Source organism: Podarcis melisellensis (genome assembly GCF_964234715.1).
Source record: "Podarcis melisellensis genome assembly, chromosome: 16".
NCBI lineage: Eukaryota > Metazoa > Chordata > Lepidosauria > Squamata > Lacertidae > Podarcis > Podarcis melisellensis.
The window spans coordinates 11,913,424-11,927,492 of NC_138533.1; the positions used below are offsets into that span (position 1 = coordinate 11,913,424).

The 14,069-nt window shown below is 45.2% G+C and overlaps 1 protein-coding gene and 1 long non-coding RNA gene across 4 annotated transcripts in view; one reads left to right on the plus strand and one right to left on the minus strand.

The window, feature by feature from the left end:
• CCDC88B (coiled-coil domain containing 88B) overlaps window positions 1-11,939 on the minus strand; it is a 31,794-nt gene extending 19,855 nt beyond the window's left edge. For 2 of the 3 annotated variants that reach the window (XM_081891310.1, XM_081891309.1), the window contains exons 1-9: window positions 11,768-11,939; window positions 10,663-10,802; window positions 5,437-5,545; window positions 4,874-4,943; window positions 3,794-3,852; window positions 2,548-2,631; window positions 1,770-1,901; window positions 1,301-1,425; window positions 717-798 (exon numbers count right to left, since the gene is read on the minus strand). In XM_081891310.1, the coding sequence (XP_081747436.1) occupies window positions 717-798; window positions 1,301-1,425; window positions 1,770-1,901; window positions 2,548-2,631; window positions 3,794-3,852; window positions 4,874-4,943; window positions 5,437-5,545; window positions 10,663-10,802; window positions 11,768-11,827 (861 nt within the window). In that variant the 5' untranslated portion in view covers window positions 11,828-11,939. Of the gene's footprint in view, window positions 1-716; window positions 799-1,300; window positions 1,428-1,769; window positions 1,902-2,547; window positions 2,632-3,793; window positions 3,853-4,873; window positions 4,944-5,436; window positions 5,546-10,662; window positions 10,803-11,767 lie in introns of those variants that run through there. The other variant, XM_081891311.1, reaches the window with a different exon arrangement.
• On the plus strand, window positions 6,047-6,636 carry LOC309358817. The gene is made up of 2 exons (XR_014163636.1): window positions 6,047-6,266; window positions 6,299-6,636. It is a non-coding gene; the product is annotated as an uncharacterized lncRNA (long non-coding RNA).
• Window positions 11,940-14,069: the final 2,130 nt, after the last annotated feature.

A 14,069-nucleotide genomic window follows, 5' to 3' on the forward strand; every position in this document is an offset into this window, starting at 1 on the left:
AAGGTTGCCAACTTTTCCAGGCCTGGTCGCTAAATGGTCAGCTTTTGTTTTTTAAAACAAGGGGAAGGCGGTACCAGGGGTTACTCCTGCTGGGCTTTTTCCACTGCCCTTCCCATCACAAGGCCAGCTATCACCAGCTGCCCTGAGGGAAGGATCCCACTATCACAAGGCCCCCCAGCTGAGTTGCCCCCTTCACATCTCCCACCAGCTGCCCAGTGTGAAGGACCCCAGTGACCTGTTATATTTTGGTATCATTTACTACAAGCGTAATAATGTCTTTCGATGCAAGCCACCTTGGAAGGATGTGGTTTTGGAAAGGCAGGAAGTTATTTACTGAAAGTATTTATAACCCTCTGTGCAGCAGGGAAAGGCGGGGCGGTTCTTTGAAGTGGCTTGCAGTGACCAATAATCAGCAGTTTTCAAGCTTGTGATCTAAAAGACACGACACACAAGGAAAAGGGGAGGGGAGGGAGGAGGAGGAAAATCAAACCCAGGCACCAGTTCTTAATTACAAAATTCCGGCTTCCTGCAGTTGTTCTGGACTGGATGTTGGATGGGGCCAGGCTGCTCTCCCCCCTTGCCATGAAGCTCTTTCTGGGGGTGCAGCCTCCCAGTGGCCCTTGATTCTGTGGCCAATAGCATAGGCCAGAGTGTGCACCTTCAGCTCCTCAGTGCCAGGACAACTCCAGCCTTCTGCGTGGCTTTTTTAGCAGTACCTCCTGCCGCATCTTTTGAAGCTGCCCCTCCAAATCCTTCCGTTCATCCTCTTGATCTAACAGCTCCTCCATCTTCTCTTCCCTGGGGGTGGGAAAACAGCACAGTTTTGTTTTATTTATTAATAAATAAAAATGTGAGTTTTTATTTTGCAAACGCTCTAAGAGGAAAACCATATGTCAGATTTTTGGGTGAGTTAATGAGCTGGATTGCGTATTACTGCTCCAATACCACCATGACCACAAATCATCATAAATGCAGAACTGAATTGATAGACGTCTGGAAGGAGCTCAGAGTAATCAACTAAACGCTGTGCCCCCAGTATAGAAATAGGAGTCAGCCATATTTTTTCAAAAAAAGGAAACATTGTTTGGAACTTACATCAGATACCCCAAAATGTTCATAGGAGATAAAAGCGTTCTGTTGATGCCCTTGCAGAGTTAGGTGGGGAAATTGAAGTGGGAGAATAAAATCCACCCCCCCCTTTCTTCTCTAGAACTGCTGTGGCCCCCATTGTTTTTTATGCCCCACAGATGCCCACCCCCATGCTTGATTTTTTTTAGATGTCTGCCCCACTTCCACTCACAGCTCGTGCTGCAGACGCCGCACCTGGGCCCGAGATTCAGCAAGCTGCACCCCAAGATGTTGACGGTGGCCCTCCAGGGGGGTGACTAGGGGGCGTTCCTGTTCTTGCTGCAGTTCCCACAATTTCTGTAGAGGGAGACAAAGGATGAATCCATGTGGGTAGAGTGTGGCAGGCAAATGTGGCCCTCCAGGCCTGTTCATCAGGCCCTTGGGACTCTCCCCAATCAACATCACTCCCTGAGTGTTTTTGCCTGGCTGGAATGTGTCCTTGAACTCTGATCGTGCCTTCTGCATGAGTGGATGGAAGTTAGAGAGGGGTGTGCCCCCAATCATGGCTAGATTCAGGGTGTCATGATGCTGAAACAGATCTCAGAGCATCTCTGGGCTCAGGTGCCATGTTTCTCTGAAAAGCCAGCACTTTGAGAAGAGGGTGGGAATTAGAACCACACACAGCCCTTTGCATCCCTCACCTCCAAGCCTGCGTCTCGCTCGTGCACCAGCTCTTGAATCCGAGACACCACGTTTTGGAGCAACTGTTCTGTTTCGGAGGGTCCCAGTTCCTTCCACTGCAGCCTCACCATGTTCTTGGGTTCCTGGATCACCTGGGAAGGAAAGGACGTTGTGCATGAGAACAAGCTGTGGCACTAACCTCTTATGCCTCAGGGGATAAACTAAATAAGGTTATAGGCATCTGGTGAATAAATCCCTGTCCTGTTGCTGGTGTAAAAAAATCAACTTGAAATGCAGCAGGACAGCTGAAGTATAGGTGGATTCTCACGAGGCAAGACACAGCAAGAACAGCATGAACCTTTCTTGAACTACATAACTGGGAATCGGGCAAAGCAACTGCTTATATACATTCCTGAAAGCCTGGGCCACTCCCACTCCAACGTGACTGGCTGTCTAAACTTCCAAGCTGCAAATCACGACTCAGAGTTCAAGGGCCAATGGCAGAGGCCCAAATCCTGAAATGTTATGGGATTGGACATCATGTATTGAATGAGAACACAGGAGCTCAGAATCCTTAGTCCAGACTCAAGCTCAGGCAAACACAGACCACTGAATACATAACAGCGGTGAAGGAGGGAATGGTGACAACCTCACTCACTGCGTTTCAACCAATGGGTGTATACATATAGCCAGTGCTTACCTGACAAGTTCTCCTCACAACATTCCTTCCATTTTGCCTGGGGATCTGCCCTATTCACACAAGGCTTGAAGTGCCTCAAAACCCAGGCCCAGCCTTACCTCTTGGATGAAAGAAGCCAGGGCAGCCTGGGTGCTGATGTCGAGGGTCTGGATTAGGCCAATGATCTCGTCTCGCCTTTCACACTGTTGGGATGTTCAAGGAGGGCGATCAGGTTCTCTTACACATTTAAATCACATGGCTTCCCCACCAAAAGAATGCCCTGGGAACTGTAGTTTGTTAAAGGGTGCTGGGAACTGTAGCTCTGTGAGGGATAAATGACAGTGTCCGGGGGGGGGGGGGCGCACGGAGTGCTTTGAATGTGCTTTAAAGTGTGTGCAACCAGTGGCAGACTTGGGGCTCTCAAATTTCTGTGCCCCCTGCCTCTCACGCTTCCGTTCTACAGCATGTTTTGGCACCCCCTGCAGGGCAGTGCCCAGTGCAACCGCACTATTTGTGTTACCCTAAAACCACCTCTGGTAAAATGCCTCAGACACACTTAGGTCACACCCCCACACCATACATTCAAAGCACATGGCTTCCTAAAGGATCCTGGGAACAGTAATTTGTTAAGAGGGGTTCTGTGAGGGGTAAACTACAGTACCCAGGATTCTTTGGGGAAAGTTATTGGTATATGTTTTAGATAAACGTGTAGTGTGGATGTGACCAAACACACACTCGCTCTGGACATAAAATCAGTTCAGTAGGTAATTTCCCCTCGCTCCAGGGAACCCTGAGTGTTTTATTTCTTGCTGAGGGTCAAAAGTGTTAGTAACGGGTGGAGGTCCAGTGGGCCGAGTCCCCCAAATATTTTCCAAAGTGCCTTGAGTATTTCTGGGTAGGTAATGAATTTGGGGAGGATACTGAATTGGGGGGTAATCTAGGTTACGAGGCAGGATATTAATTTGGGGGAATCCATTTGCTTTATTTTTATTTTAGTTGTGACTCGCTTAATACAAAAGGGGGGGGGAATCTAAGCAACTTACAAAAGGCACAGCATAAAAACAGACAATAATGCAATAAGATCATTACCAAACCCATAAAACAGACCAAGCAACAGCCGAAAAAGTCATCAGCAACAGAGCAGTTAACAGCATCTGCCAAATGCCTGGGAGAAGAGCTACACTTTTACCTGATGCTGAAAAGGATATTCATGACAGGGTCAGGTGGGTCTCCCTGGGGATAGCATTCCACAGACAGATTACAGGAGCCACAACCAAAAAGGCCCCTTTCCCTTGTCACCACCCTCCAAACCCTCCAGCAGCCAAATTTGCACCCCCCGCCCACCCATTCCACACTCCACAGTACCTGGACAGCACTCCCAAGCAACAGTAGCAACAACTTCTTCATCTCCCCAACAGCCTGTGCTGGATCACACCATTGCAGGAAAAAGGGGAGAAAGTGTTAATGTGATATTTGAAGGCAAATGCACCCCCATGCCTGGTCTACGAGGTCCAAGTTTCAAAGCCAAATTTTATCCCAACTGGGGTTGCGGCTTGCAAGGATTTTTCTCGCCAGATTTGAAGGAGCACAAAGCTTGAGGGAAGCCTTCTGATGGCATGGGTCGTATTTGGTAAAAAGGAGATCAGGCAGGATTCCACAGAAACAACAACAAGTATTGTTTTTACAGTGGTACCTCAGTTTACAATCTTAATCCGTTCTGGAAGTCTGTTCTTAAACCAAAACCGTTCTTAAACTGAGGTGCGCTTTCCCTAATGAGGCCTCCCACCGCCGGTGCCCTTCTTCTGTTCTTAGACCGAGGTAAAGTTCTCAAACCAAGACACTATTTCTGGTTTTGCAGAGTTTGTAAACAAAATTGTTCTTAAACCAGGCTGTTCTTAAACCAGACTGTTCTTAAACCAAGGTACCACTGTATTTTATTTATATGCCGCACATCTGACTGGGTTGCGCCAGCCACTTTGGGCAGCTCCCAACAAAATATTTCTTTTTTATATATGTATAAAAATTTATTAGATTTTCCACAATAATAACAAAAACCACAAAGCAGAATGACACACACAAAAAAAATACATAAATGAATGAAAGGGGGGAAAAAGGAACAATAAACAGATAAACAATAACAAACTTAATTCTTTACAAATCCAACCTTTTAAACATCTTGGTTGACTACCCCTAGTCCCTCCCTTCTGAGTTTCCTTGGAGTTGAAAGTAACAGCTTTCCAATATCATTATTAAACTAAAACAATTTCCAATTATAGCCCATCTTATTCACATTCCTTAATATTCTAAATCCCATTTATTCCCAACTAAATGTTTCTTAAAAAACACAATAAAAGATCAACCGTTAAAAGCTTCCCTGAACAGGAAAGTTCGGATCCATCTGTTTTGGTGGTTTCAGCATCACATTTTTTCTCCCAATAGGCCTACCTGTGAGAGGATCTTGGGCCAGAAGATGTAAATTAGGAGGCAATGAAAGAATCAGTTGTTGCAAATCGTTCTGGGGAAAAGAAGAGAGAAAGAGCATGGAAGGGGAGAATAATAACAGACAATGTTGTTGTAATAGGAATTTTGAGGTCTTAGATATATGGTAATGCTCATAAGTGTACCAACCAAGCACATACATAGATCAGCACAGGAAGAAATCACAGCTCCCATAGTTCTTTGGGAGAAGCCATGGATGTTTAAGGTGGTTTCATAGCACTTTAAATGTATGGTATGAATATGTCATCAAATTACACCAGTTTAGCCCTGGCTAAATCGGGTCGAAGGACGTACAGTGGCATATATCTGGCTCAGCTGGGGTGTGGGATTTACATCAGTGTAGTCCTGGCTGAGCCACAATTCAGCCGGGAAAGCCCAAGTTGTGCTAAATCCATATTTTCTCATCCTGGTGGTTGGTTGGTTTTGCAGATGGGTTGTGTCAGGAACGTGTGTAGACACCAGAGCAGAAGCCATGGGTTAAGATCCAAAGTGTGTTAAATCCTAGTCACCTGGTAGAACCTGCGCAGCCGCTGCAGAAGGCCCTGGAGCATTTGCAAGCTGTGTGCCTTGTCGTTTTGCTCACTCCACGGAGGTTGCGCTCCCCCAGGAATCAGGTCTCTAGGAAAGGTAAGAATGAGTGGAGGGAAATCCTGTCCCCAAAGATTTATCTCTCTACCAGCAACTGAGAAAATATACAATCGTTTTACTGGCCTAAAGGTAAAGGTAAAGGTACCCCTGCCCCTACGGGCCAGTCTTGCCAGACTCTAGGGTTGTGCACTCATCTCACTCTATAGGCCGGGCGCCAGCGCTGTCCGCAGACACTTCCGGGTCACGTGGCCAGCGTGACAAGCTGCATCTGGCGAGCCAGCGCAGCACACGGAACGCCGTTTACCTTCCCGCTGGTAAGCGGTCCCTATTTATCTACTTGCACCCGGAGGTGCTTTCGAACTGCTAGGTTGGCAGGTGCTGGGACCGAACGACGGGAGCGCACCCCGCCGTGGGGATTCGAACCGCCGACCATACGATCGGCAGGTCCTAGGCGCTGAGGTTTTACCCACAGCGCCACCCGTGTCCCTACTGGCCTAGCCAAGTTTAAACAGGGAACAGTTATACAGCAGACTGGTTCTGTGATAGGAATTTCATGGTCTTAGATATATGGTAATGTTCATAAGTGTACCAACCAAGCACATACATAGATCAGCACAGGAAGACCAACCTGGAACCATTTTGATTCCTAAACTGAGCAAATGTTTTCTCTGCAAGGTCAAACTGGAAAAGCCTCCCCATTGTCTTTTCCTTCACAAATCCTGTCTTAAGGGTAAGTCTATGTTTGAATAGGGTGTGAGCCTGTGACCTGGCCCAGGAACCAAGTATTTATCATTACAAAAGACTGGCCAGGCTACTCAGGAAATCCAATCAAGTAACCTGCCAGACAGGAGATAAACAAGGACAAGAGAAAAACAACATTTAAATTTCTGTGATATAGGTATGATGTATCTGAGGGGTAGTCTTAGGTTACACCCCTTCTGTGATGTATGTATGATGTTTCTGGGGGTGGCCTTGATCTACAGGAGGGGAATTTCAAAAGTCTTTATAAGCCCTTGCACAGCATTTTTCTGGGTCCTCCTCCTTTCCTGCATGTGAGGGGAGCGCCCTGTTGCAACAGATCAATAAAGATCAAGCTTACTAGCTGCTTTGCTTCTCAATAATCTCTGGTTGGCCTCTGTTATTTTCTCCTACCAATAGGGAACCTATGTAAGGACTCTATATGGGCTCTTGGATACCCCATAAGGGAAAAGGGCAATTTTTATTTACAACAGTTCAGCAAGTTATCTCTCTCCACAATAGATTTGGGGAACTGTAATTCTACCAGGATGATCCTGGGATCTCTAACATATAATGGGAACTGTAGTGTACGCCTCACAGGGCTAACCATGGGTTGCAGAATCACAACAAATGATAGATAGATAGATAGATAGATAGATAGATAGATAGATAGATGATAGATGAGCAGTAGAAGTGCAGTGGAGTGTGAGAAGAGGCAGTTGCAACATTTTGGAAACAGAGCCCGGCGGGTTAGGATTTGTAAATAAAACATTCCAAAGCAGAACATTATGCTACTTGTTTCATTTGTTATTCTCAACCAAAAGTATTCTCCGCCAGAGGGGAGGTGCAATCCCAGGCTGATGCAGAGGTTTTGGATGCAGTTTGGACCAGCGTACATCTTTGCAAGCAAATTCTCCTGATATAAGGTGTCATTTTCACCTGTGTGTTCATTTTCATGGATGCTTTCCCCAAATAAAGGCATTTTTGTAAACGTTGTTAGGTCAGAAGAGCTGCAGAGAACATTTTGTATAAGTGGTGAATTTTGAAAGTGGTTGTGTTTCAGTTTTCCTGTTGTTTTGGAAAGAGCATATTTGATAAATTAAAGTTTTGTTTTTTTATTATTTAATATGATTTTTATTAAATTTTCTGTTTTACAATTTCAGATAAGCATTTTACATAGTTAAGATATCATTGAGTTCCCTTCTTCTCTTTCCATGGTTCATTTTACATATATTATACCCCTGCATAGTTGACAAAAATTATGCCAATCAGTTTTCCATTATTACATCCATCAAAACCTATTTACACTGTTGAATTTATCCTAATGCTGTCAGTGATTTCAGCTGCACATAATTATTTTCCCTATACTGTATCTAATAAATGTTTTCCAGTAAATGAAAGTGGAATCAAATCACTTTCCATACAATTTTTTTTTGCTAAGGCTTGTTTCTCTCGTGGAAAAAGCCAATATGTGAAACACACTACAAGCTCTCATCTATTTTTTGCACCAGCAATGTTCCTCCCAGAGGGAGGTGCACCGTTCCTGGAGGTACTGCAATACCAGGTCGATGCATGGAGTGGACGGAGCAAGCCCCTATTCCATCTCCCAATTCCAAAAATCCATTTAATATATAGTCCTCAAATAGAGGACATATCAGATATTAAACTGATAAGAACAGATACTACACTTGATCTTAGCCAAAAGGCCGAGAAGCGATACCCAAGGAAACAAAAATTACTCAGGTCTCCTTTCCCGATGACTTTTCAGTTGTCGGTGGGTACCTGGTGTTTCAAAGCGCTCACTGCCCCATTGGACTCAGCACCGTTTCCAATTCCACAAAATAATCTCGGACAACGTTTCTGCTTCTGTTGTCCATCAAAGCAGCCTCTTGATGGACAGTTTAATCTCAAAAATAGTGGATTTTGTCGATCTTGTCAATTTCTCAGCCGTCTACCTGGTTGCTCTGATGGCCATTGGTGCTAAATCTGCATAAACCCGCCCATTTACCCGCCATGCACTGCGCCACTGTTAACTCGCTACGTGCCAGCAGAGGTCCCAAAAGTTTATCTTTGATTCTGTTCCCTTGAGAGCATCCTGCAAAAACACAGCTGTACAAGCTGAACTTTCCTGCTGACATTAATATCCGTGTTCCTTAGCAGAGGATTGTTTGCTAGAAAAATGTTCCCTGCAAAACACTGAAATGCTGAAAAAGAAATTCCTGTTATGCCACAACAGCAGAAAATGTACTGTAATTGGTTTCTGGCCAGTGAAGCCAGACTCTTTTCGTTTGCTTGCTTCTGCCCTTTCAGCTTTGATTTGAGCATGAAATATACAGCTGAATCCTGAATGATTCATACGATTCCCCCCCTCCCTTTTTATTGATTTTCCTTAATTGAATGCATTGGAAATATCTCTACAATGGTACCTTGGGTTACATACGCTTCAGGTTACAGACGCTTCAGGTTACAGACTCCGCTAACCCAGAAATATTACCTCGGGTTAAGAACTTTGCTTCAGGATGAGAACAGAAATCGTGCTCTGGCGGCGCGGCAGCAGCAGGAGGCCCCATTAGCTAAAGTGGTGCTTCAGATTAAGTTTCAGGTTAAGAACGGACCTCCGGAACGAATTAAGTACTTAACCTGAGGTACCACTGTATTTGCAAATTAACATGCTTCAAGCACATTGAAATGAACCACAACTATATTTGAGATTGGGATGGAAGCTTCTGTCAATGTTGGTTCCCCCAGTTTCTCATTTTTTGAATCTTAAATTTAGTTCTCCACATTTTGCAGCAATTTGCAAATGTTTGTTTTTTTAAAAGAAATCCTCAGGAAAATTCATCAGCATTTTGATACAATTTTTCCCTCATTTTGGTTTGCATATTGTTTTGGAGAGTAGATTTGATAGATTCAACATTAAATGTGCAGGGAGTCAAATTTCCATCCCTAATTAGGGTTGGTTGGCTGGTCAGTTGGTTGCAGCTGTAACAAAAAGGAGACTCCTGAATTAATTTTGGCATACAGTTCCATGGACATATTACTTCTGAATGTTTAGTTTTTATTTTTGATGTCCTTTTATTAATAATATTAAAAGCATCCAAAACAACCTGATGTCTTCAATTTAAAAATAGTCTGAGCAGGATTTAATCTGATAATTAGCTTTTATCTACAGTTACCGGGTTGCAGGGGATATAAATTCTGGGAACCACCCAAAAAAACACACAAGAAAAGCAGTAGTGGTGGTTAAATAACTTAAGAAAGCTATTGACTTAATAATACCTAAGCAATGGAAAGAGTGTTTCCTTCCCTGGGCAAATTTTCAGTTCATAATAATTTAAGGATTCCCCTTAAGTCCATGAAGCCTGATGTTCTGTACTGTCAGTGGCTATCCAGATGCAGGTCACAAAATGGGGGACCAGACTTTGCTGCTTGCCCCCCCCCCAACCACTGGTATCCAGTGCCATGCTGCCTCTGAATATGAGGTTCCATTTAACTACACTATGTAACAACAGTGGGGAATGTGTGGCATATCAGGTGAAGACATCCATGCCCCCACCCTGTGAACAACAGTGTGAGCAATCCCGTGTAAATGCAGCTTCAAACACAGTGTAATGTAATATAATATACCGGTAATATAAATGCATTTGTTCTGATTTGCTTACAAAGAGGTTATATAGCAATGAGCATTCATTCTGATGTCATCCTGATTTGCTTGCGCAACGTTTGCATGTGCATTAATCCATCCCACAGTACATTTCCCCATCTCTCCCCCCCCTCTCTCTCTCACACACACACACAAATAAAAATAAAAATAAAATATATGTTGTTACAGGACATCAGAACATTGTGAATTAAATTGTGCAAACCTAAATTTCTCAGTACTGTATCTGCTTTTCATTACTGCTACTATTATGTTTATATTTCACTTTTCCTCTGAGCAGCTCAAGGTGTCATATACAGTGGTACCTCGGGTTAAGTACTTAATTCGTTCCGGAGGTCCGTACTTAACCCGAAACTGTTCTTAACCTGAAGCACCACTTTAGCTAATGGGGCCTCCTGCTGCTGCCGTGCCGCCGGAGCACAATTTCTGTTCTCATCCTGAAGCAAAGTTCTTAACCTGAAGCACTATTTCTGGGTTAGCGGAGTCTGTAACCTGAAGCGTCTGTAACCCGAGGGACCACTGTATGGTTCTCCATCTCTCCATTTTATCCTCACAACAATATTGGGAGGTAAGTCAGGATAAGAGATAGTGACTGGCCCAAGGTCACCCAGTGGGTGGTTTTAATTCTAGTCTCCCAGTTATTATTACTCTAACCACTGCACCACACTGTCTCTCACTTGAATCCCTCCCAGAAAATACTGACCCTCTGGAGGTGCCCCAGTGATCCGCACAGTACACTAAGACTCACATTATCTCCATGATATGGATGAGGGTGTCCCCACTGACCAGTTTGAGGAAATATTCTTGTGCTCCCTCGTGTCTCTTCTTCCTATGGGGAGAAGGGGGCTGGTCAGATCTCGAGTAAGTCAGCGTCTCCAAGGTTCGCACCTGTAGGGAGAAGATAAATTTGATTCAGTTCACGTTTATAAGTGAACCTACCTAATCCACACTTTCATACCCTCCAGCATTTCTCTGATGAAAATAGGGATGTCCTAAATAATAATAATAATAATAATAATAATACAGTAATAATAATACCCCATCTGTCTGGGTTGCTGCAGCCACTCTGAGTGGCTTCCAACATATATAAAAACATAATAAAACATTAAACATTGAAAAAAAACTTCAATATACAGAGCTGCCTTCAGATGTCTTCTTGTATAGTTACTTATCTCCTTGACTTGGACGTCGCATAAGTCCACACCCTCCAACATTTGTCCGTTGAAAATAAGGAAATCCCAAGGAAAAGTGAGACATTCCAGGATCAAATCAAAAACTTCTGTAAATCTGGGACTGTCCCTGGAAAATAGGGACACTTGGAGGGTCTGTGATCCGGCTGGAAGGTTTTTCATAAGTTCAGTGTCCAGTTCAGCAGAACAAACCGCCAGGCCCCCAAACACTGCTGAGCTGGCTTACCACATTTCAAAGGAAGTGAAGCAATACAGATTACCATGTAAATAACCCCAATTTATCAAGTCTACGTTTACCTAACTGCAACAAGAAGCTTCATATTTGGTGGGTTCAGTAATAAAGCTTCCCAAAATCTTACCTAGTTGGAAACCAGGGTCAAAGTGTTTTCTGCTCGGTATGTGTGTACCAATTATGCGTGTGTGTGTGCACCTGTATGTACACACAAACACACACAAAACCAAATAGGCGATCACACACACAAATAGTCGATCTGCCCAACTTGCCATAAAATTACCCAGCAGACCACCAGCGTCAGGCAACATATTGCCAAAACTTCCGGGCTCAGGATGACTTCAAAACCAGAGATATAAGGCCCTTATTTAGGGCAACCCAGAAGAGCAACACCCCTCCTCAAAACCTACTGCCCCTCCATAGATGCTCACCCAGGTGACCAGCGGCCCTGAGACAAAATCTTCCAGCATCTCAGTGACATCTTCATCCATGGTGCCACCAAAGGGGCGCCCTCTCCTTGTTGCTTGCGCCTTCTGTTCTGTGCTATGCGCTTAAAGCTTATGGTAAACTTCCTTCCGTAATCTTGGGCTGATGAGACTGATCGGTGGGTGGGAGGGTGGGAGGGAAGCAAGAGAGGAAGCCACATAGGATGAAGGGACTGATTTCTTAATTTCTGCCACGCAGGAAGCCGCCAATGCGAAACATGTCCTCGACGAAAGATTTCCAGTTCTCAGCGCACCAGCCTGAGTGAGACATTGCAGGCTTGCTTTGCAGGAGAGGACAACGCTGACTTCATTTCCCGTTCTCGCTGCAGAAAAACCACACTCAAGAGGTTGCAATGGAGGAACAGAGAGGGCAGAAGTCATCTGTCACCGCCTCAAAGTGCCCCATCAGGTTTGTGGTCCGAACTGTCGGTTGGTGGAAGTGAGAGGCCTGCCTTTCGCACATCCGTTATGCCAGAATCCTAATAGCGAGCCAGGTTTCGAGGTGATGGGACCATGAGGCAGGAAGTTCCGCTGGCTCCTGTCCTGACACGTCAAGGGCAAAGACCTTCAGGTTCGGGGGCCAAATGTGGCTTCTCGGGGCTCTCCCCAGACCACATCGCCATGGCCATATCCCTTACTGGCCCTACTGAGTGTTTTTGCCTGACTGGAATGTGTCATTGAACCCTGATCCTGCCTCTTGCTGGCCTGATTGAGGGAAAAGGGTAGGCGAGTGTGTAGACCACAACTAGCCTGTGGTTCAAAGTTTTATATGAATGGCTCCACCCACACTTGCCTCTGGCCCCACCCACAACTAGCATGTGGCCCTTGGGAGGTTGCCCTGAGAGGAAGGCGGCCCTTGGGCTGAAAAAGATTCCAGCCCCTTGACCACTGTGGCCACATTCACAATTATACCACTTTATATGGTCATGGCTTCCATCAAAGATTCCCGAGAACTGTAGTTTGTTAAGGGTGCTGAGAGACCTGTATCCCCCCTCACACAGCGCTACAATTCACAGAATTCCCTGGGAAGAAGGGTTGGCGATTACAGCCCTCTGGCAGTTGTAGGTCACCAGACAGGGCATTCCGCAAATGGGGTACTACTACCAAGAAGGCCCTGTTGCAGGCCAGTGCCTATCGATTGCAATTCCAATTTTGTGATTAGGCACGAGATGAAGCAAAACAGGAAAAATGCATTGGGTGCTGAAAGCAGACTCTGTCGGGACATGACGCAGTCGGGGCCACGAGAGGAAACTAATTTGTGGCTGAGTGTGAGAACATTAGCGCCTGAGAAAAATACGAAAGATGGCTTCATCCACGGGCCTGTTCAGTCTACTCTCTTAAGAGAGACTCAGCTAAAAATAAATCTCTTGTGAGGAAACCTTTTTTTTTTTTTAGCTTCTGCTTCATATTGAGCTAGCGACACACTGGGGAAACTATGAACCCATCGTTAGTTTCAGAAGGGCTGGAAAAGCATCATGGACATGGAAAAAGTGGCGCCTTTTGTTCCTGTGGCAGCAAAATAGCTTCCACTCGTACACGATCAGAGGATGACAACCCAGCGCCCACAGGCGCTTGGGCGCCCACCAGCAGCTATGGCACTAGCAAAAAGTCCCAATGAATACCTTCCTCAGAAATCCACAGGGGCCAAAATGAGGGGGAGCATGCCTGTCCCATTTTGGTTCCTGTCTTTTGCTGCTTTTAGATGCGGCAGCCATTTTGTGCAATTACCATCAACTTATTAATCACCTCCTGAACAACTGCCTCGAGGTGATTTATATATACAGTGGTACCTCGGTTTAAGAACAGCCCTGTTTACGAATTATTCGGTTTATGAACTCCGCAAAGCCAGAAGTAGTGTCCCGGTTTGCGAACTTTACCTCCGTCTACGAATGGCAGCCGAACGGTGGAAGGGAGGCGGCGGTGGGAGGCCTCATTAGGGAAAGCGCACCTCGGTTTAAGAACGGACTTCCAGAACGGATTAAGTTCATAAACTGAGGTACCACCGTAAATGCAATTATTATTATTATTATTATTTCTTGTCCATCTGACTGGGTTTACCCAGCCACCATACCTTTACCAACATGCTGATGGGTGGCCACACCGACTCGGCCCCGGACACACTGACCAGATGCTTGGAGGTTGTGGCTGGATGGTTTAATGGGAGCTGATTGAAACTAAATCCTTCGAAGAGAGAGGTCCTCTGGCTGGGTCGGGATGGTATGGGGATGAGGGACCAACTTCCTTCTCT